The 27,166-nt window shown below is 44.8% G+C and overlaps 2 protein-coding genes across 2 annotated transcripts in view; both read left to right on the top strand.

Annotated features, from left to right (window-relative positions):
* The first annotated feature begins 466 nt into the window (after positions 1–466).
* Positions 467–10,868, top strand: LOC123623754 (sialic acid-binding Ig-like lectin 8). Its single transcript, XM_045531013.1, has 7 exons — positions 467–996; positions 1,200–1,487; positions 1,708–1,755; positions 2,539–2,796; positions 3,427–3,523; positions 3,874–3,970; positions 9,531–10,868. The coding sequence occupies exons 1-7, from the start codon at positions 567–569 to the stop codon at positions 9,678–9,680; spliced, it is 1,368 nt and encodes a 455-aa protein (XP_045386969.1). The 5' UTR covers positions 467–566; the 3' UTR covers positions 9,681–10,868.
* A 5,482-nt stretch (positions 10,869–16,350) lies between these two features.
* Positions 16,351–27,166, top strand: part of NLRP13 (NLR family pyrin domain containing 13) — a 34,808-nt gene continuing 23,992 nt past the window's right edge. The window contains exons 1-3 of the mRNA XM_045531834.1: positions 16,351–16,681; positions 18,757–18,825; positions 21,306–21,374. Of these exons, the coding sequence (XP_045387790.1) occupies positions 16,351–16,681; positions 18,757–18,825; positions 21,306–21,374 (469 nt within the window). The remainder of the gene's footprint in view (positions 16,682–18,756; positions 18,826–21,305; positions 21,375–27,166) is intronic.

Genomic DNA, 27,166 nt, shown 5'->3' with positions numbered 1-27,166 from the left:
TCAGGAGATTCATTGTCTCCCCCTGGATGGTGATTCCATGAGGACAGGATCCAGGTCTGGTGTGCCGATCTCGATGTGCAGAGACGGGGCGATCACACGCGGTTGCTAAGGGGGGAGGAGGCTGCTGCCGACCCCTCTTCGGCCTCCCCCATCACCTTGTCCCTGAGCCCCACCCCTGCCCTCCACAAACATCCGCAGCCTGAGACTCAAGGGTCCGGCCAGATGGGACCCATTGTCACCTTCCAGAAAATGTACCCCAAAGGAAGGGTGTTGACAGGGAATCAGGAGATGGGTTCAGGCCTTGCATGGGGTGGGAACTTGGGTGACTCTCCCCGTCTGGGCACAGGGTCCCCAAGAGTGGATGTAGGTGGTGGCAGTTGATCTGCAAGGGCTGCTCAGGTTCTGACAGTGTCTGGGTGTGAAGTTCCTCCTCTGAGTAGGGTCATGGTTCTGACCTCACCCCCATCTTCCTGTGGGGCCTCCTCTAAGTCCTGAGCTCTCAGTTCCCGAGAGAAGAACCCCGAGGAGCAGCCTTTCCCCGGCGGGCCCTGGCACCTGCACCCGACATGCTGCTGCTGCTGCTGGCCCTGCTCTGGGGGAGGGCGGGGGTGGAGGGACGGGGAGGGCACCGGGAAGGTTATGCGCTGCAAATGCAGAGGGTGGTGACCGTGCAGGAGGGCCTGTGTGTCCATGTGCCCTGCTCCTTCTCCTACCCCCGGGACGGCTGGAACGACTCTGACCCAGTTAACGGCTCCTGGTTCTGGGAACGGGCAGATATAGGCCGAGATGCTCCAGTGGCCACAAACGACCCAGCTAGGACAGTGCAAGGGGAGACCCAGGGCCGATTCCTCCTCCTGGGGGATCCCAGGGGGAACAACTGCTCCCTGAGCATCAGAGACACCACAAGGAGGGATCAGGGGTTATACTTTTTTCGGGTGGAGCGAGGAAGGATGAAATGGAGCTATGTACATAACAAACTCTTTGTGCACGTGACAGGTAAGGCTCGGGCTCCAGGGGTGCCCACGGGGAGAGGTGGTGGTGGCCGCAGGGCAGGGGTGGGCTGGGACCTCCATCCTGGGAGGGGCTGGGGGTGAAGCCCGTGGGGCTCAGGGGAGGAGCTGGACCAGAGCCTGAGCTCCTCTCAGGGCCGCACCTCGGACCCTCCCTCATGACCCTGCGTGTCCCCGTCTCCTCCCCAGCCCTGACCCACAGGCCTGACATCATCACCCTGGAGACCCTGGCATCTGGCCGCCCCACGAACCTGACCTGCTCTGTGCCCTGGGCCTGTGAGCAGGGGACGCCCCCCAGGATCTCCTGGGAGTTCTGGGAGGGGGCTTCTGCGGCTCCCCAGGCCCCCACCATCGGCCGCTCCAAGGTGCTCACCCTCATCCCTCAGCCCCAGGACCACGGCACCAGCCTCACCTGCCAGGTGACCTTGCCTGGGGCCGGTGTGACTGGAAGGAGGACCGTCCACCTCAACGTGTCCTGTGAGAGCTGGGCTGGGAAGCCTGTCGTCCTGCTGGGGGTCCCCAGGGCAGTGGGGTGGGGTCAGGGCTGCACACGGGGTGCTGGGGCCCAGGATCCAGGTGGGGAGGGACAGATGGCCGCTGGCTCCACCTTCCCCCCTGATGTGGCTCCTGGGAACAGAGGCCAGCGTCCACCTAGTCTTCAGCAGTGACGCGGGGCTGCCATGTCTTTCTGCCCCAGACTCTCCTCAGAACTTGACCGTGACTGTCATCCGAGGAGACGGCTCAGGTAGGACGGGGCCCTCCCTGGGCTGTGGGAGCAGGGCCTCTTCAGTCAGGGCAGCGTGTCCTCCTCACCCTGGACTCACCCTGGTCACCTGAGACCCCCTTGTGACCTCAGGGCCCCTCCCTCCCCTCAGACTCCTCCACACCCCCTCAGCCCACAACAAGGACAGGGTGACACTCACACAGCAGAACTGGCCTCCAGGCCCCTTGTCATCCTTCTTCTGAACACTCCTCCAGCCTTGTCTTTTTATTTCCCCAACAGTTTATGTACTAGAGGCCCGTCCCCCTCCCCAGAACCCACCAGGGTCGTACAGGCTGCTCCGAGCCTTGGTCTGTTCACCTGCAGGACCTCAGAGGTGGTCTGACCTCAGTAGTGCAGACTGTCCCCGTGCTCCTCTGGGACTGTGTGGTGTCCCGCTGCGTGGATGGACTCTGATCCTATTTACATCTTATGCTAATGGAAAATCATGGCATTATTTTATCCCACCAATAGACACACTGCAAGGAATATTTTCTATCTCCTTTTACACCTGTGTGAATGTCTGTAGGATAATTCCTATAAATGATATAGATAGGTCCTAAGTTTCCTTTAATTTTGAGAAATATGATCAAGTGTTTCTGGGTTGAGGTTGTACAAGTTACATTCCCAACAGGGAGGGGTGAAAGTGTGTGTTTTCCTCCACTTCAGTCCCTGTCTGTCTGTTCCCCTCACCAGTCTCTTTCTCTGTCCTTCCTTCTCGTCTTCAGATCTCTCTGTCTCTCTGACCCTCTGTCTCTTTCTCTACAGCACCCACTGCCCTTGAGAACGGCTCATCTGTGTCAGTCCTGGAGGGCCAGTCCCTGCGCCTGGTCTGTGCTGTCAACAGCAACCCCCCCGCCAGGCTGAGCTGGACCCGGGGGAGCCTGACCCTGTACCCCTCACACCCCTCAAGCCCTCTTTTGCTGGATCTGCCTCAAGTGCACCTCAGGGATGAAGGAGAATTCACCTGCCGAGCTCAGAACACTCTGGGCTCCCAGCACGTCTCCCTGAGCCTCTCCCTGCAGAGTGAGTACACAGGTGGGTGGGGGAGGGTCTAGACGAGGAGAACACACCTGCCCCACCCTCACTGACAACCCAGCAGCCCCCTGAGCTACAAAGGGAGGCTCAGCTGTGAGGCCTGGAACTTCCTGTGACCCAGAGCATGACTGTCCTCTTCCTGCCTGGCAAGGGGCCTGGGGTGGAGGGAGGGGAGGAGGTGGACGTTGGAGGTAAGGGGCTGGAGCCTGGACAGGTGTGTTTGGGGAGACAAGGTCCTGGCTTTGCAGGGCTGGGACTAGGGTGAGACATATCAGGAACTCACCTTGGGCACAAAATTTTAGAAGACAAAAGGACAAACTAGTCAGCAATCAAGGGAAGTAATATTGTGATGCAATGATCTTGTTAAAACAATAAAATTGAACACAATAAAATCAATGATCAACAAAATTTCAAAATCTTAAATAAAGAAAGGCTGCACCCAGCATTTCCATGTGTCACTGGTCCCAGCAGCAGCCTCCCCCTTCCTCCTTCCCATCCCTGTTCTTTTCCTCTGAGATGGGGGGAGGGGAGTAGGAGCCCAGGGCCCTACAGGGGTGGGAGGAGGAGAGACCCAGCTCTTGGAGTTGGGTCACCAGAACGGCTCTCATGCATCTGTAGACAAAGTGCGGCCTGTCTCAGGGGTGACGCTGGGGGCTGTCTGGGGAGCTGGAGCCACAGCCCTGGTCTTCCTGTCCTTCTGCGTCATCTTCATCGCGTAAGCACTGACCTTGGGGGGAGGGCAGGCTGGGAACAGTCCCTGCAGCCAGAGCTGGAGGGACCTGGAGGGGTCATGAGCTTGAAGCAAGAGCAAGAGGGAGGTCGGGGGTGCACAGTGAGAATTTCATGAGTGCCCTTGTTTTGGGGGCTCCCAGTCTATGGCAAACCTGGGGCCCCCTATCCAGGAGGGAGGTGCCTGTGTTCTCAGTATTGGCATCTCTGGGACTGGAAACCTCTCTCCCACCATGGTCACCCCTCCAGCCCCTTACTAGGAAACAAAGTTGGGATCAGCCTGCCCACTGTGTCCCGATCTGCCCAGACTGAAGGCTCTCTGGTCTCCCCTCTCAGTGTGAGGTCCCACAGGAGGAAGGCGGCAAGAGCAGCAGCCAGCATGGGGGACACAGGTGTGGAGGAGGCAGACGCTATCAGGGTCCCAGACTCTCCGGTAAGTGACATGGGTTTCTCCCCATCCAGCTTCCAGCCTGGACACCTCCCACAGGATGGCCTCCAGGATTGCTCAGCTGGGCATGGCCAAAGTTGCCTCCTCATCTCCTCCTCCTACCTAAAAGCTGCCCCCTGCCCCCCGCAGCATTCCCCATGGTGCCCACAGCACGGAAGCCCATCCCTTCTGCTTCCTCCACAGCCAGGCATACCAGAAGAGTTACCTCCTGTATGTGCTTTCTTCTTCTCCTATGGCCAAAACTTCACCATGTCTTGCCCATTTTTCCCCTAAGAACAGCCAGCATTGGTCCCCACCCTCCATCCTGACCCCTCTCATTGCTGAGGCCTCAGGTTCTCTTCTTGGACCCCCTCACCTCCCTGCCTTTCGCCTCCCCTTCCCCGCCTGGAGGGATTGTCCAAAAGTCATCACCCCATCCCCAACACTGCTGGAACAGATGCCAAGAAACATTTTCTATAAAGGCCAGATGGTAAATATGTTTGATTTTGCGGGCTATATAGTTTCTGCTGCAGCTACTCAACTCTGTTGTTGCAGCATGAAAGCCGCCATAGACCATGTGTAAATGATGAGTTTAGCTGTGTTCCAATAAAACTTTATTTACAAAATCAGGCAGTGGGTGGGGTTTGACCCAAGGGCTGTAGTTTGCCCACCCCTGATCTAGAGAATGAAGCCCCAACTCCTCAGCCTGCAGCCCTGCCATCCTGGCCTCTTAAATACCTACATGTCCCCTAGGGATGGAATTATGGTAAGGTGAGTGAGTGAGACTCTTGATTTGGATGCAAAATTAAGGGTTCCCAAAAATCTCAGTAATTGAGACAATTAATGTAATTTTTTAAACAGATTGAATTGAAAAAATTCATGGTGGATAAAATATCAAAATTTTATATAATGACAGGACCGGTAAACTGAAGTTAGTTAATAATTATTTAAGATCATCACTTGATTAAGAGAAATTGTCTTATAGGGCAGCATTCTCAGTTGAGAATTAGGGAAGCAAAGAAGTTGATTTTGAAAATATTGTCTCTGTTTTGCCCCCAGTAGAGCCAGGAAAGCAAAATTATAATAGAATAAATTCTAGTTTGGTTATACATAAAATGTTTAAACTCAATTTTCGATAATATTTCAATTATTTAATGTTCTGGGAAACACCGATCACTAAAAATACATAAAAACATTTGAACAGGGCAAATGTTTTCCTTTTACCTCGACCTTCAATTGGCTCAATAAAGCACACTCACTAATCTAGGTTTATTTAAACTTTTGTTCTCCATGGATATTTAGCATTAATTTTATTTTTTAAAACGTTGCATTGAAATATTATTCATCTCAATCCTGAGATTTTTTGGCTGCCTTTTCATTTTGGACTCTGGCGAGTACCACACCTCTTCACCTTCTCCTAGCCCTGCCTTCCAGCCACTTCCTGCCTTCTGCTCCGAGCTCCACCCACGCTGGGCTTTTCACTATTGTCATCCACAACAAGGTGATTTGCACCTCTGCATCTTTGCATGGGCTGTTCCTCTATCCTCAAATGCTCTTCCCTCCTCCTTTCACTTCCTGTAGAAGATTCTGAGCAGCAGAGTGACACACGTCCTTTTATTCATTAATTCTGTCAGGAAAAATTATTGAGCACCTACCAAGAGACAAGCACTGTACGTGACAGGGTCTTATCCATGAAAAGCATTTAAAAATCCTGGGCTCGGCCAGGAGCGTTGGCTCACACCTGTAATCCTAGCCCTCTGGGAGGCCGAGGCAGGTGGATTGCTCGAGGTCAGGAGTTCGAGACCAGCCTGAGCAAGAGTGAGACCCTGTCTCTACTAAAAATAGAAAGAAATTATCTGGCCAACTAAAAATATATATAGGAAAAATTAGCCGGGCATGGTGGCGCATGCCTGTAGTCCCAGCTACTCGGGAGGCTGAGGCAGAAGGATTGCTTAAGCCCAGGAGTTTGAGGTAGCTGTGAGCTAGGCTGATGCCACGGCACTCACTCTAGCCCGGGCAACAAAGCGAGACTCTGTCTCAAAAAAAAAAAAAAAAAAATCATGGGCTCAGTGAAGTCTTCTTTTAGAGAGAGGAATATACCCAAACCAATAATTAACCAACCAACCAAAGAACAAATAAATGAAGAAAATGTGAAAAATAGACACATAATTTGGAGAAAATCCAGGTTACAGGAAATAGGAAGTCCTGAGGTGAGGGAGATGGCCTATGGTGTACTTTGTTACCTGTGACCTACATGTCATCTATCTATACATCTACATATCTAGGCATCTACCATCTATCTATCTTGCCATCCTTCCATCCATTCATGCATCTATTTATCTGTCTTATTTAAAAAAGAAAGGACCCAACACAAAGTTGAACATCTTAACCATTTTTAAGTGTAAAGTTGTACAACAGATTCTAGAATTTTTCATCTTGAAAAACTGAAACTCTATATCCACTGAATAACAACTCCCCACTTCCCCACCCTGGCCTTCCTCTTCCCAGTGAGACCCTGGTGACTGCCATGCTACTTTCTGTTTCTATGAATTTGCTGACTACAGATTTCAAATAAGTGGAGTCATACAGTATTCGTCTTGTTGTGACTGGCCTATTTACTTAATATATGTCCTCAGGGTTCCTCCTTGTTGTAGGATATGATAGCATTTCCTTCCTTTTAAAGAATAATTATTAATATTCCATTCTGCATATACACACTGCTTTTTAAAATCCATTTATCTATGAATGGGCATTTGGGTTGCTTCCACTTCTTGGCAATTGTGAATTATGCTGCAGTGAACATGGGTGTGCGTATATCTTCTCAAGATCTTGCTTTCAATCCTTTTGGATATATGTCCAAAAGGAGGAATGATGAATCCTACATTACTTCTATTTTTTATTTTTTAATTTTTTGAGGAACTGCCATACTCTTTTCCATGGTGGCTATTTTACATTCAGATCAACAGTATCTAAGTGTTCTTATTTCTCTACATACTCACCAGCAGCTGGTATTTTCTGTGTTTTATTTGTTTGCTTTTCACAGTGGCCATGCTAAGCGATGTGAGGTGACATCTCACTGTGGTGCTGATTCCATTTCTCTTACAATTAGTGATCCAAGCATCTTTTCACGTGCTCCTAGGCCATTTATATATCTTCTTCAGAGAAAAGTCTATCAGAATCTTTTGCCTATTTTTAAACTGGTTAAATTGGTTTTCATTTTTGAGGTATATGAGGTTTTTATATATTCTGGATATTAACTACTAATCATATATATGGTTTGCAATTTTTTTCTCCGATTCATAGGTTGACTGGTGGTTTCTGTTAATGATTTTTGGGCAAAAGCCCAAAGGAGGCTCAGAGTCTGGCATTCGATTGTGTGTCTTAGAGTCTCCAAGGAGAGGAAAGAGCAGGGGCAGTGCTCAGACCCAGGAGGCTGACCCGGGGAGTGGGGAGGCACAGGGAGGTCCATGTGGTTAGACAGAGGGAGGCAAGGGGCATGAGCAGGAAGTGGGTGTGAAGAAGCCCAGCCTGTGCATGCATCATGTCTGAACACGCAGCCACTGTGAGCATCTGGAGAGTTTTGTGCAGAAGAGAGCAAGGGTGGTAGAGGAAGAGCAGAGGCAGAGAGTTAGAGAGGAGGCTGGTGGACATTCCAGGCAGGAGATGACGCAGCTGGAGGATGGCAATTGAGGCGGGGCAGGACTGGATTTCGGATGAATCTGAAATGAAGGCTCATGGGAGTTGCTAATAACTCAGGAGTGGGCCGTGAATGACGACAGATAGGGTGAGGGATGTCACCTAGATTTTTTACCTGAGCTGCTGGAGAATGGAGATGCCGGTCACTGAGGCTAAGAATATTGAAGGAGAAAGAGATTTGGGGGAGAAAAGAAGAAGTTCAGGGTAAATAGGTTGAGTTTTATGTGTCTTTGGACAAGGGAGTCAGAGTTTCAAGTATACTGTTGGATGAAAGTTTATAGCCAGGAGAGGGGAATGGGCTGGAATTCTGGATTTAGGGATCATCAGCCTATTGGTGACATGAAGCCAACGTAGTGGGTGAGATCACAAAGCAAAGTTGAGGAAGTAAGGAGTCCGGGGCAGCTCTGCTGTTTAGGGGTCAGGGAGATGTGGCATCACCAGCAAAGGGGCTGCCAAGGAGGTCGGAGGGACCCGGGAAAGTGTGACGTCCTGCAGTTGAGTAAAGAAGGGCCTCCGTGCAGGTACGGTGTGCAACTGCGTCCTCTGCTGCTGCAACGACCAGGACGGGGAAGACTGACACATGGTCATTTGGATTAGCCAAGTGGAGATCGTGGCGATCTTGATAATAGCAGTGCTGAAAAGTGGTGTGTGTGAGTGTGTGTGTGTATCTTAATTTGAATAATCAAAGGAGAATGGAGGAGTAAACTCATTGACAGTTCTGTGGACATCTTTTGCTGTCTAGGGGAGCAGCTGAGAAAGGCTCAGGTTAAGCAGGAGGCCTCGCGGGAAGCCTCCATCACTCTCTGTTGTGGCTTCAAACGGGATAAATGAATGTATTATCTTACAGTTCTGGTGATCGGATGACTACAGTGGGTTTCCCTGAGCTAAAATCAAGGTGTTGGCTGGCAGGGAGGTGCCTTCTGGCAGCTGCAGGGGAGGACGCAATTTCTTGCCTCTTCCAGCTTCTAGAGGTGCCTGTGTTCTTCAGCTCTGGTCCCTTCCTCCACCTACAAGGCGACCAGTGAAGCATCTAATACTGTCTACCTACCCCCCTCTTTTTCTTGTTAAGACTCATTGATCACATTGGGCCCACCCACATAATTCAGGATAACCTTCCCATCTCAATGTTCTTAACGTGACTCGATCTGCAATGTCCCTTTTGCCATGTAAGGTTACATACCCCCAGGGTCCATGGGGTTAGGGTGGGGACATTTTTGTGAGCCATTCCTCTTCTTCTCAGAGGGATATACTTGTTGTGACTGGGTTGTCCCTACACCGGCCCCCTCACCAAACTGTGAGCTTCCTAGGGCAGGTGCCATGTCTGAATCAAGGGCCTGTACTTCTCACAGACCGTGTTTTGGGCCATCATATAGTAACTCACAAATGAGTGTTTGTTTCATGGCCTTTTATTCCATGTCCCTCAGTTACAGAGTGAGCTGCAAGAGGTCAGGGCCCCTGTCCACTTTGTACACCCCAGTACATCCAGCACCCAGCTTAGGGCCTCACGCACAGGGGCCTCCGTGGGACACCAGGCTGTGGGGTCAGAGAGAACTGACTGGGTTGGACCCTGGTGCAACAGGGATTGGGCAGGCTGCTTCCTGCCTCCGCCTCAGTGCTCGTATCTATAAAATGGAGGCAATTTAATATTTTCCTTGTGGGGTTGTTGTGAAAAGTTAATGAAATTGGTAAACACCAAAAAAGGTGCTCATGAAGTACTAAATATTTATAGAAAGCTTGGATAAAGGAGATTCCACCAAAAATGCATAAAGGACGAGTGGATGAGGGAACTCATGGGCTTCCTCCCTGGACTCCCTGCCTCGTCCTGTCCCCATTGTTCTGCTCTGACTCCCTCCTTTCTCTCTTCACTCAGGTGTCCCCGATTGAAGCCCAGGCAGACGACAGCCCCCCAGACCAGGCTGCCCGAGCTGCAGCTGCCCCCTTCTCAGGGCAGGAAGAAGAGGTGCAGTATGCATCCCTCAGCTTCCAGAAGAGGAAGCCTCAGGACCCTCCAGAACAGTAGGCCACAGGCAATGAGTACTTAGAGATCACGATCCACAAGTGAGAAACTGTGAAGACTGTTCCCTGGTTGAGGGATCCCGTCCCCTCTTGGCAAAGGAGACATCAGAGGCTGATTCCTGCAGAATCAAAGCCCTCTATAGCCCCATGCTGTGCAGCAGAACCCCAGAGCTTATTATTCCTGTGAAACTGAAACCTTGTACCCATTGACCACTGTCTTCCCTTTCTCTGTCCACCTCGGCCCTGCCTCCCAGCTTATGATATCCACTATTCTACTTTCTACTTCTGTGAGTTAGACTGTTAGAGATTCCATGTGTGAGATCAAAAGGTATTTGTCTCTCTCTGTGCTTGGCTTATTTCCCTTAACATAATGTCCTTCAGTTTCATCCATGCTGTCTCAAATGAGAGATTAATGTATATTTCAAAACAGCTAAAAGACAGGATTATAAATGTTCTTAGCAAAAAGAAAAGATAATAGTTGAGTTAATGTTAAGAAATGGAACTGGGTCCATCTCCCCCCACACAATGTAAAGCCAAACGTGGAAGCACAAGCTTTTTGCAGCAAGAAAGGTTTATTTCCAGCCAGCCGAACAAGGAGACAAGAGTCAGGCTCAAATCTGTACCCCTGAGTGGGGGTTACGACAGGTTTTGTAGTCTGAGGGTAATGAGGCGTGATAGGAACCTGCCATGGGGGTGACGCCAAAGCACAATGTGATTGGAACCTGGATCCTTCCATGTGTTGTGCGCTACTGAATTCAGTCCCCACTCCTTGGTCCAAGCACTTAGGTTCCGTCTGTGGTTGCATGCTCAGGGCAAACTGAGGGTACGTGACCTTCAAACTGGGGGTCAGTGGCAACTGCAAAACAAATCAAAACTTTGTTACATAAAATTTGAACCAGATTGATCTGACGCAGTTTCAGTGATGGATAAACTCATTCTCCTGACCTGATCATTCCACAAGGTGTACGTGTATGGAAACCTCACTGTGGCTGGCTCAAGGCCACTCAGCTAGCCAGGGCAGGGCTGGAATTTAAACCCCACCTGATTCTGAGGTCTCTGCTCTCATCTAACATTTAGTCAAACAACCAGCAGGCCAGGCACCCTTTGGCCATAAATTAGCAGGAAATTTTATCTTTGCGTAGAGTTGATGTGTACATGAGGACCTTATTAAATTCAATTCTTAATTCTGTAAGTTTGTCTATTCTTTGCTTGTCCTATGTATGCAATCACATTGTAAAAATGATAGTTTTATTTCCATATTTACAATCTTATATTTATTATTTCCTTTTCGTGCTTTGCTGCACTGACTAGGACTTTCAGTATGATGTTAAATAGAAGTTGTGACAGTGAATTTTCTTGACTCACTTTTTAGTTTTAGGGGATGAGCTTTTACTATTCTCCAATTTTACTATTCTCCATATTTACTAAATATGATGTTAGCAGTTATTTTTTAGAAGCTCTTCTCAAATTAAGGAAGTTGCCATCTGTTATATGTTTGCTAAAGGTTTTAAAAAATCACGAATTGATGTTGAATTTTTTTTTCAGTTTTCCTGAGTTGGTTCTGCTTTGTTTTATTATTATTTTTTTTATTTCAGCATATTATGGGGATACAAAAGTCTAGGTCATGTATATTGCCCATTCCCCCCCCACGCCCCCCCGAGTCAGAGCTTCAAGCATGTCCATTCCCCAGACAGTGCGCATCGCACTCATTATGTAGGTACATAATGGTGTACATTATGTACACCCATCCCCTCCCCACCCACATCTGCCCGACACCCAATTGGTGTTATTCCCAAATGTGCACTTAGGTGATGATCAGGGAAACCAATTGGCTGGTGAGTACATGTGGTGCTTATTTTTCCATTCTTGGGATACTTCACTTAGTAGAATGGGTTCCAAAACAGCAATAGAAAACCTTCCCAAAAAGAAAAGCCCTGGACCAGATGGGTTCACACCCAAATTTTACCACACTTACAAAGAAGAACTGGTGCCCATCCTACAAAAATTAGTCTCCAGCATCGAGAAGCATGAAATTCCCCCCAACACATTTTATCAAGCCAACACAACTTTGATACCAAAACCAGGAAAGGATGCAACAAAAAAAGAAAACTACAGACCAATATCCCTTATGAATATGGATGCAAAAATTCTCAATAAAATCCTAGCAAATCAAATCCAAGTGCTTATCAAGAAAATAATCCATCATGACCAAGTGGGCTTCATCCCAGAGAGGCAGGGATGGTTCAACATATGCAAATCTATAAATGTAATTCACCACATAAATAGAAGCAAAAATAAAGACCATATGATCCTCTCAACAGATGCAGAAAAAGCATTTGACAAAGTTCAACATGTTTTTATAAGAACGCTTAACAAAATATGCATAGATGGGACCTATCTAAAAATGATACAAGTCATATATGACAAACCCACAGCCAACATCATACTGAATGGGGAAAAATTGAAAGCATTTACATTTAGAACTGGAACCAGACAAGGCTGCCCACTGTCCCCATTACTTTTCAACACAGCACTGGAAGTCCTTGCGAGAGCTATCAGGCAAGAGAGCAGAATCAAGGGTGTCCAAATAGGGACAGAAGAGATCAAACTCTCACTCTTTGCTGATGATATGATATTATATCTAGAAAACTCCAAGGATGCAACCAAAAGACTCCTGGAATTGATAAATGTGCAGAAGCTTTTAAATTTAATTATGTCCCATTTGTTTATTTTTGTTGTTACTCTATTTGCCTTTGGGGTCTTAGGAAAAACTCTTTTTTTTTTTTTGAGACAGAGTCTCACTCTGCTGTGCAGGCTAGAGTGCCATGGCATCAGCCTAGCTCACAGCAACCTCAAACTCCTGGGCTCAAGCAATCCTCCTGCCTCAGCCTCCTGAGTAGCTAGGACTACAGGAATGCACCACTATGCCTGGCTAATTTATATATATATATATATATATATATATATATATATATATATATACATACACACACACACATACATATATACACATACATATACATATTTAGCTGTCCATATGATTTCTTTCTATTTTTAGTAGAGATGGGGGGGGGTCTTGCTCTTGCTCAGGCTGGTCTCGAACTCCTGAGCTCAAACGATCCACCCGCCTCGGCCTCCCAGAGTGCTAGGATTACAGGCATGAGCCACCACGCCCAGCCAGGAAAAACTCTTATAGACATTAGCCTAGGCAAAGGATTTATGACTAAGTTTTCTTCCAGAATTATTATGGTTTCATGCTTTATATTTAAGTCTTCTATCCATCTTGAGTTAATTTTTTTATATGATGAGAGACAGGGATCCAGTTTCCTTCTCCTTTCCAATTCTTATACCTCTCTCTAATCACTTTCTAATTGCCAATTTAAAGCCACTAACTTAAATTCAAAGTAGCTAGTTAAAATTGTTAATTTAATTGGCTAATACCACCAGCAAAATGTTAAATAGCAGTGGAGTTAAGACTATCCTTGTCTTGTTTCTGATTTTAGTGGAAAAGCCTTTGTGTTCATGATGGAACAGTTTAATGGGTATTTTTCCTAGAGTTGGGAGAAGAAACGGTGGTTTCCACGTTTTTAACATCTCATTAACTCTTCCTCTCTTCTTTCATTGCCTTATGAGAGTTCTCAGATGATAGGCGAGGCAATCACAGACGTCTCACATCTGTGGCTCTTTGCTGGGATGTGAGAAGACGCTGTTTACTTTAGGAGAATGTGGTTTTTTTAAAAATTTCAGCATATTACAGGAGTACAAATGTTTAGGTTACATATATTGCCTTTGCCCCACCCAAGTCAGAGCTTCAAGTGTGTCCATCCCCCAGATGGTGCGCACCACACCCACTGGGTGGGAATATACCCCTCCCCTCCTACCCCCCAACCTGCCCTACACTCAATGAATGTTACTACTATATGTGCACATAAGTGTTGATCAGTTAGTTCCAATTTGATGGTGAGCACATGTGGTACTTGTTTTTCCATTCTTGTGATACTTCATTTAGTAGAATGGGCTCCAGCTCCATCCAGGTTAATACAAGAGGTGCTAGATCACCATTGTTTTTTGTGGCTGAGTAGAATTCCATGGTTTTTAATTGGAAACCATCCCTGCCTAAGTAACCATGATTACTTAGTGATTACTAAGGCCTGAAGGAGAAGGACCAGAGATTATATACAGCTGTTAGTCTCAGTGCCTTCTCAACCTATCGCGAGCTGTGCTGGGGAGAGGGCGTGAGAAGGGAGTCATCGACCAGGAAGCCCAAAGACAAAGCTTGAGGGCAGGTAGCGGGACCAAGGGCCAATCCCGGGCTGGGGTTGGGGTGGAGTTGGCTACTTCTGGGAGCTTTCCTGAATCAGGACATCAGAAACTTGTGAAAGAGTCAAAGTCTGGTTGGTGAGTGACGCATCTTCTCTGTCCTGCAGACTTTATTCTTTCTCTGGCACAGCTCTTCCCACTGAGCCTGCTGGAGTTTTCTCCTCAGGAGGAGGACTTTGCTGCACGCCCTTCCTGCTCCAGTTGGAAGCTTCCACCTCCTCAACCAAGAGGAGTCCACAGTTCGGTGAGACCTTGAGCTGAATTTCTCCCTTCTTGTATCATATTTCCTACTTCCAGGGCTCTCACGCTTGCTGTTTACACTGGCCATTTCCCAACTCTCTTTCCATGCTCCCTGGCTCCGTCAGGTCTGGTGAAATTTCTTTTCCTGGTCCCACTTGTTTGACCTACTCGCTATGTAATTTCATGGCACCACGTGGGTCTCATACTGAACATGCTTAATACTAATTACAGTTGCTTTCCATTATTTTGCAGAATCCGTATCTATGAATTGCACCTACTCACTAAAATGTAGTGGTGATCCGGAAACCAGTGCTTGTGGGGCTTTCAAAGTCAGTTGGGCATGCAAGAAGCTAGGAGAGATTTGAGCTGAGGTCAGACAAGGCAAAGCTGGTGGGTCTATTCTGTGCCATGTTTTCTTTTTTTGCATTTTTGTGTCCCTCTAGTGCAGCTGAAGTGCTGTCTAGTGTTCTACACACAAGAAGGCTGTGATGTGCCCTGTGAAGACAATATGTGTTAGAAAAATTTCGTTCAGACATGTTATAGTGGTGTTGGCTTTGGGTTCACAGTTCATGTATCAATGATATGTCTTAAACAAGGTATTTTTAAACAGACACATATAAAATGAAGTTATGTGTTAATTGCTTGACAAAAATGGTGTGGTTAGAGGTTCACAGGAACCTAACCCTATATATAACCTTGTAGGAGTAATGACTCCATGTTCATTAATTCAGTGTCCCTGGTAACTTTATAAAACATAACTACCATAAATAATGAGCATTGACTGTACCCACAGCAGCAAGTGATGAATACTTAATGAGCACCTCCCGTGTGCCACATATGGAACTATGCTGTATCTGGGAATGGAGGATTGGACAAGGCAGGAAGGGACTTCGTAAACACCCATTTTCAATGCTAGTTTATGAGCAGATGAGATCAGCTTTATTCAAGGCTGTGCCACCAGTTCCTAGTGAAGCTGTTTGCTTAGCTTCTACGAGCTGTTTGATGAAAGCTTAATGTTCGTTGAATCTCAAATAAGCTTTTCCCCTAATCTTTATCCTCCCTGCCAATACCTGGAAAAGTTTTTCTCTATGATGTTCAAAATTTCCCTTTGTGTTCCCTCCCCCAACACAGAACCCTATGTGGGGGAGGGAAACATTCATTATTCACATTTAGGGTGAGCCTTCTGAATTTGAGTTGATAAGTTCTGTCTTGAATCTGTAACTTTTGTAGGACAGGAGTCACTAGTTCAGTAAGGCAGAAGAATCAGGTGCTAGTAATATCCTTACTCCTGGCAAGGGATGAAAACAGTGATCTTGAGTCTAGATGGGGTTGCCAGATAAAGTACCCAGTTAAATCAGGATTTCAGAAGAACAACAAATGATTTTGGGGTGGTACATATGTTCTCAATATCACTCACTGTTTATCCAGAATTAAAATTTTACTGGAATTGGCACCATCTGGAATTAAATTTCAGAGAAACAACAGTTATTTTTTTCATTTAAGTATGTCCCAACTATCATTTATTGTTTGCCTGAAATTCAAATTTAACTGGGAATCCTGTATTTTTATTTGCCAAATCTGGCATTCCTAGTCTAGTATCTACCACTACTGTCTCCTCTCTTCCTTTATCCTTGCCTTGAGTTCCCTCTGGGTTGGGAAACAGATATTGAGAGCTATGTTCAGCACAATCAGTTGGTTCTTAGATGATCAGAAGAATGGGTTGCCCATTATCTTCAACATGTTTCTTATAGAAAGAGGTGTTTACTTTTTAAATGAAAAGATGTATGTATTTGTACATATTTTTCCTTCAGTCCCCTTCCTCCTAATCACTTAAAGAACCTACCTAGGTCTTAGGGATGTTGCACATCTTGGGAGTTACTCTCCGGTTGAGGAAGGCAGAAAGCAATCTTTGAGCATAACAAAAGGATCTTTAAGTCTTTCTGACCATGTGCAACATCCCTAAGACCCAGGTAGGTTCTTTCAGTGTAAATGAAGTTTTTAAGAGGTAATAGTTATGCCTTATGATGTCAACTTTCTACTTTTCTGTAGGTCCTACATGCTTTGTGCATGTGAGAGTCCTTTGTTGAACTGAGAAGTTTCACGTGCTAGGCACAATGAGCTCCTTCACCATTGTGGAAAACCTTACCAACCACAGGCTTCTGTCTCACCTGACAGCCCTGGATCAGTATCAGCTAGAGGAATTCAAACTTCACCTCCAACCACCGGGGAGCTCCGAGTGGGTCCTCGGCACAAACAGCATTCAGTTCTCCTGGCCAAGAAACTCACGGGTCCCCTGGGCAGAGCTGAGGGCTGCTGATGCTGTGAACCTCTTCTTCCTTTTGAACAAGAACTTCTCAGAATGGCAGGTGTGGGAAGTGGCCCTCAGCATCTTCCAGAAAATGAATCTGACTTCGCTGTGTGAGGAAGTTAGAGAAGAAATGAAAGGTGAATCTGCAAGGAGGAGGGAGGGAGTCAGCACTTTCTGGCTCTCAAGGGAACAAGGAGGTTGCTGGTGGATTTTTATGGGTTCATTCTAAACTGGTAGTCCACCCCTAAGATAGAAACTCCCTGATTATCTATGAAGGTGTAAAGTTTGAAGATATACAATTTAAAGGTCCAAAGGCCCTAAAGATTTGGAGCTCTAGCCTGGGAAGGAATGGCAGCCAAAAGCAAGAACAGGGAATCGGAAGAGGTATGTTCATTTCTGTCATAGGCTTGTTTTGAAAATGCAGATGTTCCCCATGTGACTGTTGCATTGGAACAATTTGAGTATAACACAAATATCGTGTTATGCATGATTTTGCCCAAGAGAAACACTAAGTAAGCACAAAAAACCAAACCAAAACAAATGCCCCTGCACCCAACTGGGCTGGGCAGTGTGCACACAGGCACACACCTCAACCATCCACCAGCTACCTCAGGATGAGCCACACCCAATGCAGGCTTTCTGTCCAATTTCAGATCTCTTTCCTTCCAGCACTTCACAAAAACTCACAAGCTGCAGTGTTTCCCACACCCACAAGCAAACCTCACATTTTATTCAGGGTGAAGTGCCGTGCCATATCTACTGCAGCATTGGAGGACGTACTGAACTGTTAAGAGTTTTGTGAAGTGCAAAAGTGTGCGACCATCTTTAAATGTGTCCTTTTAAAAAATGCATCACTGATCCCATTTCTCATAAACCCTGTGGTTGTTATTGCCCAGTTTGACCTACTATAGTGAGTTTTAGGAATGTTGGTTTATAGCAGAACTGACGCCTATTATAAACTGGTGCCTGTTACAAACTGGAAATTGATCTTAATGCTTTCTGTGCATTTGTACTTACTCTCACTACATTCATAACAAGGCGGTCCTATTACTCCTATTTTACGAAGAGGGAAATTGAGGCACAGATAGCTTAAGTAAATTGCCCAATGTCACAGAGCTGGTGACTAGAAGAGCTGGGGCTTGAACGCAGGCGGAGGGTCTCCAGGGCTCTATGGTTACCCATATCCTGTTCTCTTGCCCCAAAATGAAGGAGTGAGCTCTAAGAAGCGGGAATGGGAGCAGGCAACACCCAGTCTGCTTTGCGTATCTCCTGGTAGGCAGGAGGATGGGATGGGGAGTAGAACTCTGCCCCGCCTTCTTCTCCCCTCTCCCTCTCATTTTTAAATCCTTCAGATACCCTTGTTTGGAATAGGCAGAGGTTAAGTAGAAAACTAGGGAGTGAGATCTAGAATCCTTAAATTCTGTTCTGACTGGCAATCCCTCTGTGGAGACCCCGGGTGAAGAATTGGCACAGAGGAGAATGCTATCAAAGAAGAACTTCCTTTCTGGTCACTGATCCAGAATGCAACATACACCCCCTGCTCAGAAGCTCCAGAGGAGCCTTTTCGCTGGTCTTTGTCTGGTTCCTACTTAGCCTCTGCATGATCCAATCCTTTAGAAAGCTGTCTCTCAAGTAGAGGAAAGTTCTAGAATGTCCTAAGTTATTCTAGTCCATCCACTGACCTTTATTATCGCCTGCATTGCTGGGGAGGTGAGGAGACCTATGTGATTTATTCTGCCCCATCCTCCAGGAACCAGCACAGTGAGGGTCTCTACACCTGATCTGGGCTGTACGATATGTGTTGATGAGTGAGTCTGCGAATACATGTGTGCATCAGGCACACGTGTGCTGTCTTTTGGGGACTATGTGTCTAAGAATTCAGGTTTCAGAGTCAGGCTGCAAAGGCTAGTTCCATCTGACACGCTGGAACCCTGGGCAAATGACTGTACCACTAGGCCCTGATATTCTTTCTCTCTCTCTCTCTCTCTCTCTCTCTCTCTCTCTCTCTCTCTCTCTCTCTCTCTCTCTCTCTCTCTCTCTCTTTCTCTCTCTCTCCTCTCCTTTTTTTTTTTAACACTGAGCTCCAATTCCTTCAATCTCTTCCATCTCAAGTTTGTCACTGAAAGGGTTGGTTCTACTGGGGGTCTCCATCACTGCCGGCCCATTTTCATTCTGGGGTGTTTCAGTATCCGGTCACCGTTGTTTATTTCAGGGCATGTGCAGACCCAGGAACCCCAAGACCCAAACACAGAAGAACCAGAGGTGCTAGAAGGAGAAACAGGTTTGTGCGCTGCGGGATGATGATGGACACATTGCTTGATGGAACCCTCATTTCACCAGGTCCACGTTTGCCTCCTACTCTGAAATTTTCTTGTTTATACTACTTAAGAGATTAAACTCTTCCCAACTGGTTCTTCCAGTACCGGTTATTACCTAAGAGGTTACCATAAATGGGCCTTGTGTCCGAGCTCTTCCTCCATCGGGTTGCTTTTGCATCTCTGTTACATATCATTTGGGCGTACTTGTGTGGAGTTCATATATTTAGAAATTATTTTATTATGTACATAAAAGTTTAAAATTCATAGTGAATTGCACTATTAATTATGTAGTGATTCTTTCCCAATAAAGCATTTTTTTGGCAGGGGTGGGGGGTGTTGGACCTTAAAGACAAGGTCAAAGTTTTCCTCTCCACCCTCCGCCATCAGAGATGAGGTTTAAAATGCAATGAAAATAGGGATCGTATTGACTTAACTGCATGTTTGTGTGTAAATAGCTGGTATTTCCCTCTCCATGCTTTGCTGGGTTTACAGTGAAGACACTACCAAGCAAAGCTAAGGAGTTGGGGAGAGTAATGTTGGGTGCAGAAAGGGTCAGTTGGGTGCCTAAAACGTACTCATCTGGTACTTAAAACATCCGATAATTCTGTTTCGCCAGAGAGCAGTGGAATACTTAGGCACAGTAAGTAACAAAGAACTGCATGTGGCTGCCCTTTGCCACTCCCTTATGTCCTTGCAAAGTGTGCTAAACATTAGGGAGAGGAAGCAAAACTCTGCTACTGATTTTTTTTTTAAACATTCATTTTCTCTTTAAAGCCATAGCACCAGTCCTGCTCTGCTATTCATCTCGAACAGCCCAGCTCTTCAGACAGGTGGTCCCAGCTAGATCTAGAGTCTTTATCAAGATCTGGAAGGTGATGCCCAACACTTGACAGTAAAGCTACAACCTGGAAGGCTCACATCATTGGGTTTATTTGCAACAGAGGAATGCAACACGTCCAATAGTTAGCTTAAGAATCAGTGGACCCAGTGACGAGAGGAAATTATCTATTTTTTCTCTGCTTGGGCTGTGCCTAGGAAAAGGTTTCCACTCACGTTCTCTGCTTCTAGGAGGGTTAGACCAACCGAGGACAAAATGCAGCTCAGAGTATGTGCCTGTGAGGCTCATGGACTCTACAGGTAGGGTCTGTGGAGCTCTACAGAATTGGGATTTTTTTGGCCCAGGCAACCATGGGAGGAGAATGATGTATTCTTGTTCTTTGAAAGGTTGCTTCTTCAAAGGAACACAGACAATCAGAAAGAAGCCCAGGACCCGGCTTGCTAACAAGATCTAGCCCTGTAAACATTGGCAGTTGATGGTGTTATAAATATTAGAGCCATATCTCTTTAGATTCAAATCCCTTGAGGTGTTGGCTCATAGCAGCTATGTACTGGGCAGTGGAATACAAGTTTGACCACCATGTGGGTCACAGAAGAGGTCCTCTAGCTCGTGAGGAATGAAATGATCAGAGTGATTACATGCAACAAATTGGGGGGTTGAAGTTAGAACCTAAGTCTTTTTTTTTTTTTTTTTTTTTGAGACAGAGTCTCGCTGTGTTGCCCAGGTTAGAGTGAGTGCCATGGTGTCAGCCTAGCTCACAGCAACCTCAAACTCCTGGGCTTAAGCGATCCTCCTGCCTCAGCCTCCCAAGTAGCTGGGACTACAGGCATGCGCCACCATGCCCGGCTAATTTTTTCTCTATATATATTTTAGTTGGCCAGATAATTTCTTTCTATTTTTAGTAGAGACGGGGTCTCGCTCTAGCTGAGGCTGGTCTCGAACTCCTGACCTCGAGCGATCCACCCGCCTCGGCCTCCCAGAGTGCTAGGATTACAGGCATGAGCCCCTGCACCTGGCAGAACCTAAGTCTTGGTGGTTTAATTCCTATGGTATTTTATTCTGTAGATATTAGAGTGGCTTTTATGTGCTGGGCACTGTTCCATATACTTGGGATACAACAGTGAACAAACAGACTAGCCATCTACCTAGATAGGTAGTGCTCATACTAAATGAATAAGTTACATGGTGTGCTAGGAGGTGACAAGTGCAATCAAAGAGAGAGAGGGTAAAGCAGACAGGGAGAGCCCAAGGTGTGTGATTGAGGAAGTAGGTGGCAGTATTAATGAGAATTATCAGGCACCACTGAGGAGATGAGGTTTGAGCAAAACCTTTAGGATGAGCCAAGTGGATGGATATCTGGGATTCCAGGCAGAGGGAGGGCTGGAGCCCAGGCCCTGAGGAGGTCTGTGCTTAGTGTGTGCTGTGGTCTTCCCAGGTTAGCATGTTGCAGCTTTAGTTGGGTTGATGGAGTTTAAGGATCTGATTCCTTCAGTGTCTTCCCCTCCAAGTTTGTCACTGAAAGAGTTGGTTCTGCTGGGAGCCTCTGTCATCGCCAACCCATTTTCAGTCTGGGGTGTCTCAGGATCTCATCACTGTCTATTTCAGGGCATGTGCAGACCCAGGAACCCCGAGACCCAGACAAAGAAGCGGCAGAGGTGCTAGAAGGAGAAACAGGTTTGTGCACTACATGGTGATGACGATGGACACATTGCTTGATGGAACCCTCATGTCACTAGGTCCACGTTTGCCTCTACCCTGAAATTTTCTTGAATTTATAGTATGCAAGAAATTAAACTTTTCCCGACTAGTTCTTCCCACACTGAGTATTGACTAGTAAGCTACCTTAACTGGGAATTCTCTGTTTTCACCCTTAGACACCAGTTTCTGTTTCTGAACTTTGTACTTTTGTTAATTAAAAAGTATTTAGGTTACCTACTAACACACTTACCAGGCTAATTAACAGGTTAATTAATAGGCATCTGTATTTTTTGTACCAGTGGCCCTGTGGACATTTTCCCATTGAGAAAGTAATACACACGTTTAAGTATTAAGTTTAGACTTATCAACAGACTACATGTACATGTATATAAGCCCCAAAGAGTCACACAAATACACAGCCTATAATACAAAGCATCAATTGTTTTGCTCAATTCCTGAGCTCTGTCTGTAACCAACCACATACTACTACATACAACCACATACTGCGACATACAACTACATGCGACTCTTGGCTGCCACTTTTTGTATGTGTTTCTATAGTCATAAGTGATTAACATATTCTGCTATTTCTTAGTTTTTAAGTCAATTATCTCCTGACTTCTTGTGATGCTACATACCTCTCTTCCCTTCTATTCTCCAATGAAGTCATTTTTCTTGTGCATGACAGAGTCAGTATCATGGGACATAAATTCTGAGCCATTTAATAAATCAAGATCATATCTTGCATTAGTTTCCTACGGCTGCTGTTAACAAATTGTGCCATAAACTAGGTGATTCAAAGCACTTCTGTGAGAGAGAGGCCAAATATCTGAAATCCAGGTGTCAGCAGAGCTACTCTTTCTGGGGTGGCTCTGGGGAAATCTGTTCCTGGTCTCTTCCAGCTTCCGGTGGCAGCTTGCTTGTCGGGTTGTGGCTTCATCACTCCTACATGTCTCTCATCTCATTGCTACTTACCCTGTCTCTCCCTCTGTGTGTCTGTGTCAAATCTCCTTTTGCTTCTAAGGACATGTGTGATTGCATCAGCACCCAGATAACCCAGGAAAGCTCCTCTTTTCAAGTGCCTTAACGTAATCCCATCTTTTGTCATATTAGGTAATATTTGCTCCTTTGCCCTATAAGGTGATAATCACAGGTTCTGTGGATCAGGACATGGATATGTCTTTCAGGGTGGGGTGAGGACACTGTTCAGCCCAATACTTATGCCTTTCTTGGAGAATTTCCTGTTTTGGTTTGAGTTAATAATTGTTTTTTGTTCAACTTCCTATGCAAAATTATTACATCGTCCCGAAGATCTGTGAGATGTATGTTCAATTCCATTATACATGGAATTGAAAGTGTCTCTCAGGTTCCTTTCTGCTATTTCTAGACAATTTCCTGAAGCCCCACATCCTTCTCGCATCAGGAATGGCTGCCATCTGGCTCTCATCTTGATATTTATTTATTTATTTATTTATTTATTTATTTATTTATTTATGTAAAATTTTTTTATTTCAGCATATTATGGGGGTACAAATGTTTAAATTATGTATATTGCTCTTGCCCCAACTGAGTCAGAGCTTCAAGCATGTCCATCCCCCAGATGGTGTGTACCGCACCCATTAGATGTATATACATACCCATCCCCTCCTCACCCCTCCCATCTGCCTGACACCCAATGAATGTTATTATGATATGTGCACTTAAGTGTTGATCAGTTAAAACCAATTTGACGGTGAGTACATGTGGTGCTTGTTTTTCCGTTCTTGGGATACTTCACTTAGTAGAATGGGCTCCAGCTCTATCCAGGATAATACAAGAGGTACTATATCACCATTGTTTCTTCTGGCTGAGTAGAACTCCATGGTATTCATATACCACATTTTATTAATTCATTCATGTATTGATGGACACTTGGGTTGTTTCCACATCTTTGCAGTTGTGAATTGTGCTGCTATAAACATTCAAGTGCAGATGTCTTTTTTATAGAATGTCTTTTGTTCTTTTGGGTAGATGTCTAGTAATGGGATTGCTGGATCAAATGGTAGTTCTATTTGTATCTCTTTGAGGTATCTCTGTATTGCTTTCCACAGAGGTGGCACTACTTTGCAGTCCCACCAGCAGTGTATGAGAGTTCTCCATCTGCTCAGGAGCCCACCAGCAGTCCGAGATGCAAGGGAGGGGAAATTTAACCACTCCACCTACTATTGTCACTGGTCTCCAAGCTTCTTGGAGGCCTTTCTTCTTCCAGTTCTCTGTAATTTCTTCCCGTGGAGTCTCCTGTAGTTTTAGCCACCCTTCCTTCTGACCGTTGTCTGATCTATGTTTGTCTGCCTGTTTTGTTTTTTTTTTTTTTCACTTTCTTCTAAAATCTTTCTTGCAGAGACACTCTGGTTGGTGGTTTTTCTCATCTACCATCTTGCCCCTCCTAAACTCAATCCATCTTGATGTGTATTTAATCTCAGATTTCATTTTCTACTCTCAAATCTTGCCTCCTTTTCTCCCCTGGGTTCCACATCCATCTGTCTTTCTCACGCTCTTTCAGAGGATCTGCTCTATAGTAACTTCCTGAGAAAGTTCAACAGCAGATGGTAATTTCAAATTTTTGCCTCATTGAAAATTTCTCCAATGCTGCTTCCCGTTTGGGGAATGATTTGGGTGCAATGTTCCACATTGAGAGGAATTTTCCCTCAATGTTTCTGGCCTCACAAAGTCCTCCTGTGCTCAGCGCTGATAAATCTGATACTACTTCCATTTTCACTTTGTGTGTGACCTATATTCTATGCTATGAAAGCTTTTAGGGTCCTCCACTCCTGTGTTCTGAAATGTTGTGATGCTATTGGGTTCTGGGCCTTACTGTCTTCATTGGGTTGGATATTAAGGGGCCCTTTAAGCTTTAAAAAACATGTGCCCTTCAGTTCTCAAATTTTCTTGAGTTATTTCTTTGACATTGGCCATTCCTTCCATGTTCTTTTTCTTAACCTCTAATCAGGCATTTTGTTTCTTAGGATTAACATATAATTTTCTTTTTGAAAAATCCTATTCTTTCATTTTTGTTATAATTTGAAAGATTTCCTCAACTTTTTATTATACCTGCCATAAAGATGATTTAATCCATTGTATTATTAATATCAGACCTGTTAAATACCTTTCTCTTTAATGGTATCCTTTTTCATGAATTTAATACCTTTTTAAATATTATAACTTTTGGAGCAATTTTGGTTCCCTGAACTATCTGTTTTCTGGTCATTGTAAGGTGATTAAACATAAAATCTAAATAGTATAAAGGCTTTAATATATTTAAAAAACCAATAAGCAATTAATTCTGCAAAAATTAAAATTCTTAAAAAAGTTGGTGTGTGTACTTCCAGTTTTATTCAGAAATTAGATTATATATTATAGTTCTATACTTTGTCACTTAATATCTTGAAAACATCTTTATATAAACATACATGGACCTCATTCTTTAATAGCTACATAATATACCAGTGTATGGATATATCATGGTTTATATTTAACCTTTTCCTGTTGATAAAAGTCTAGGCATCCAGGGTTTTTTTTGGTTTTTTTTTTTTTTTTTTTTTTTTGAGACAGAGTGTCGCTTTGTTGCCCTGGCTAGAGTGAGTGCCGTGGCATCAGCCTAGCTCACAGCAACCTCAAACTCCTGGGCTTAAGCGATCCTACTGCCTCAGCCTCCTGAGTAGCTGGGACTACAGGCATGCGCCACCATGCCCGGCTAATTTTTTCTATATATATTTTAGTTGTCCATATAATTTCATTCTATTTTTAGTAGAGACGGGATCTCACTCTTGCTCAGGCTGGTCTCGAACTCCTGACCTCGAGTGATCCACCCGCCTCGGCCTCCCAGAGTGCTAGGATTACAGGCGTGAGCCACCGCGCCCGGCCTATCCAGGTTTTTTTAAAAAAATATTAAGCAAACTTTGATAAACACTTACATCATATTATGCACATATATGATGTTTCCATAGAAGACATTTCTAAACCAGAACTCCTAGACCAAAAGATATACATCTAAAGTTCCATGCAGTCAAATTGATCCTCTGAAAGGCTGTATAAAATGACATCCAATAATATTGTGGGTATCTGTTCTATCCTGTTATCAATAGATTCTTTCAAATATTTGCCAGATTGATAGAGATTTATCTAGATTTAATATTTGGTTTGCATTCAATTAGTTGAAAATTATAATTGCATTTAGCCATTTTATTTTTTCCCCAGTTCCTTTTTATTTGTATGTACTCACAGGGTACAAGTGCAATTTTAGTATGTGGATACACTGCATTGTGGTGAAGTCAGGGCCTTCAGTACGTACATCACTGTAGCAACGCACCTTGCACCCACTGGGTAACTGCTCACTATCTGGCCCCCTCCAGGTCTCCACCGCCTGTATTTCCACACTTTGCTTCCACGTGTACTCATTATTTAGCTCCCACTTACAAATGAGAATGTGTGGCATTTCTTTCCATATCTGAGTTGCTTCACTTAAGAGAATGGCTTCTAGTTCTATCCACGTTGCTGCAAAAGACATCATTCCATTCTTTTGATGGCCAAATATTATTCTATTGTATATATATGCCATATTTTCTTTAGGTAACTCTCTGTTGATAGACATGTAGCTTGATTCCCAATCTTTGCTGTTGTGAATTGTGCTGTGATAAACACATGAATGCAGGTACATTTTGATATGATTTCTTTTCATTTGGGTAAATACCCAGTAGTGGGATCCCTGGATTGAATGGTAGGTCTGTTTTTAGTTCTTTGAGAAATCTCCATACTGAATCCCATAGAGGTCGTACTAATTTATGTTCCTACCAACAGTGTATAAGCATTCCTTTCTCTCTGCATCTGCCAGCATCTATTATTTATTTTTACTTTCAAAAAAAATTTATTTCAGAATATTACAGGGGTACAAATGTTTAGGTTACATATATTGCCTTTGCACCACCCAAGACAGAGCTACCCATGTGCCCATCCCCCAGACAGCACGCACCTCACCCATTTGGCATGAATATACCCATCCCTTCCTCCCATCTCCCACGTGCTGACATGTGGTGAATGTTACTTCCATGTGTGCACATAAGTGTTGATCAGTTAGTACCAACTTGGTGGTGAGTATATGTGGTGTTTGTTCTTCCATTCTTGTGATACTTCACTTAGGAGAATGGGCTCCAGCTCCACCCAGGGTAATACAAGAGGTATTAGTTCACCATTGTCTTTTGTGGCTGAGTAGTACTCCGTGGTATACATATACCACATTTTATTAATTCACTCATGTTTTTTGACTTTTTAATCATGGCCATTCTGACAGGGGTGAGGTGATATCTCATTGTGGTTTTAATTTGCATTTCCCTGATGATTAGTAATATTGAACATTTTTTGTATATTTGGCCATTTTTCTATCTTCTTTTGAAAAACTTCTATTCATGTCTTCTGCCCGCTTTTTGATGAGGCTGTTTGTTTTTTTCTTGCTTATTTGTTTGAGCTCTTTGTAGATTTGGGGTATTATCCCTTTATCAGTTGTATAGTTTGTGAATATTTTCTCCCATTCTGTAGGTTGTCTATTTACCCTGTTGATTATTTCCTTTGCTGTGCAGAAACTTTTTAATTTAATCAAGTCCAATTTATTTATTTTTGTTGTATTTCTCTTTGAGGTCTTAGTCATAAATTCTTTGCCTAGGCCTATGACTATAAGAGTTCTCCACATTTTCTTTCAGAATTTTTATGGTTTCATGCCTTATATTTAAGTCCTT

The sequence above is a fragment of the Lemur catta genome, chromosome 19, assembly GCF_020740605.2.
Source record: "Lemur catta isolate mLemCat1 chromosome 19, mLemCat1.pri, whole genome shotgun sequence".
In the NCBI taxonomy this organism is placed as follows: domain Eukaryota; kingdom Metazoa; phylum Chordata; class Mammalia; order Primates; family Lemuridae; genus Lemur; species Lemur catta.
Note: the sequence above shows the minus strand (reverse complement) of the source record. Positions and strands in the feature narration are given on the sequence as shown.

Bases quoted from the DNA above. Each gene is read 5' to 3' on its own strand.
- LOC123623754 (XM_045531013.1), top strand. From the start codon at position 567: ATGCTGCTGCTGCTGCTGGCCCTGCTCTGGGGGAGGGCGGGGGTGGAG. The intron at 1,756-2,538 runs GTAGGACGGGGC...CTTTCTCTACAG, and splicing joins CATCCGAGGAGACGGCTCAG to CACCCACTGCCCTTGAGAAC. The intron at 3,524-3,873 runs GTAAGCACTGAC...CTCCCCTCTCAG, and splicing joins TTCTGCGTCATCTTCATCGC to TGTGAGGTCCCACAGGAGGA.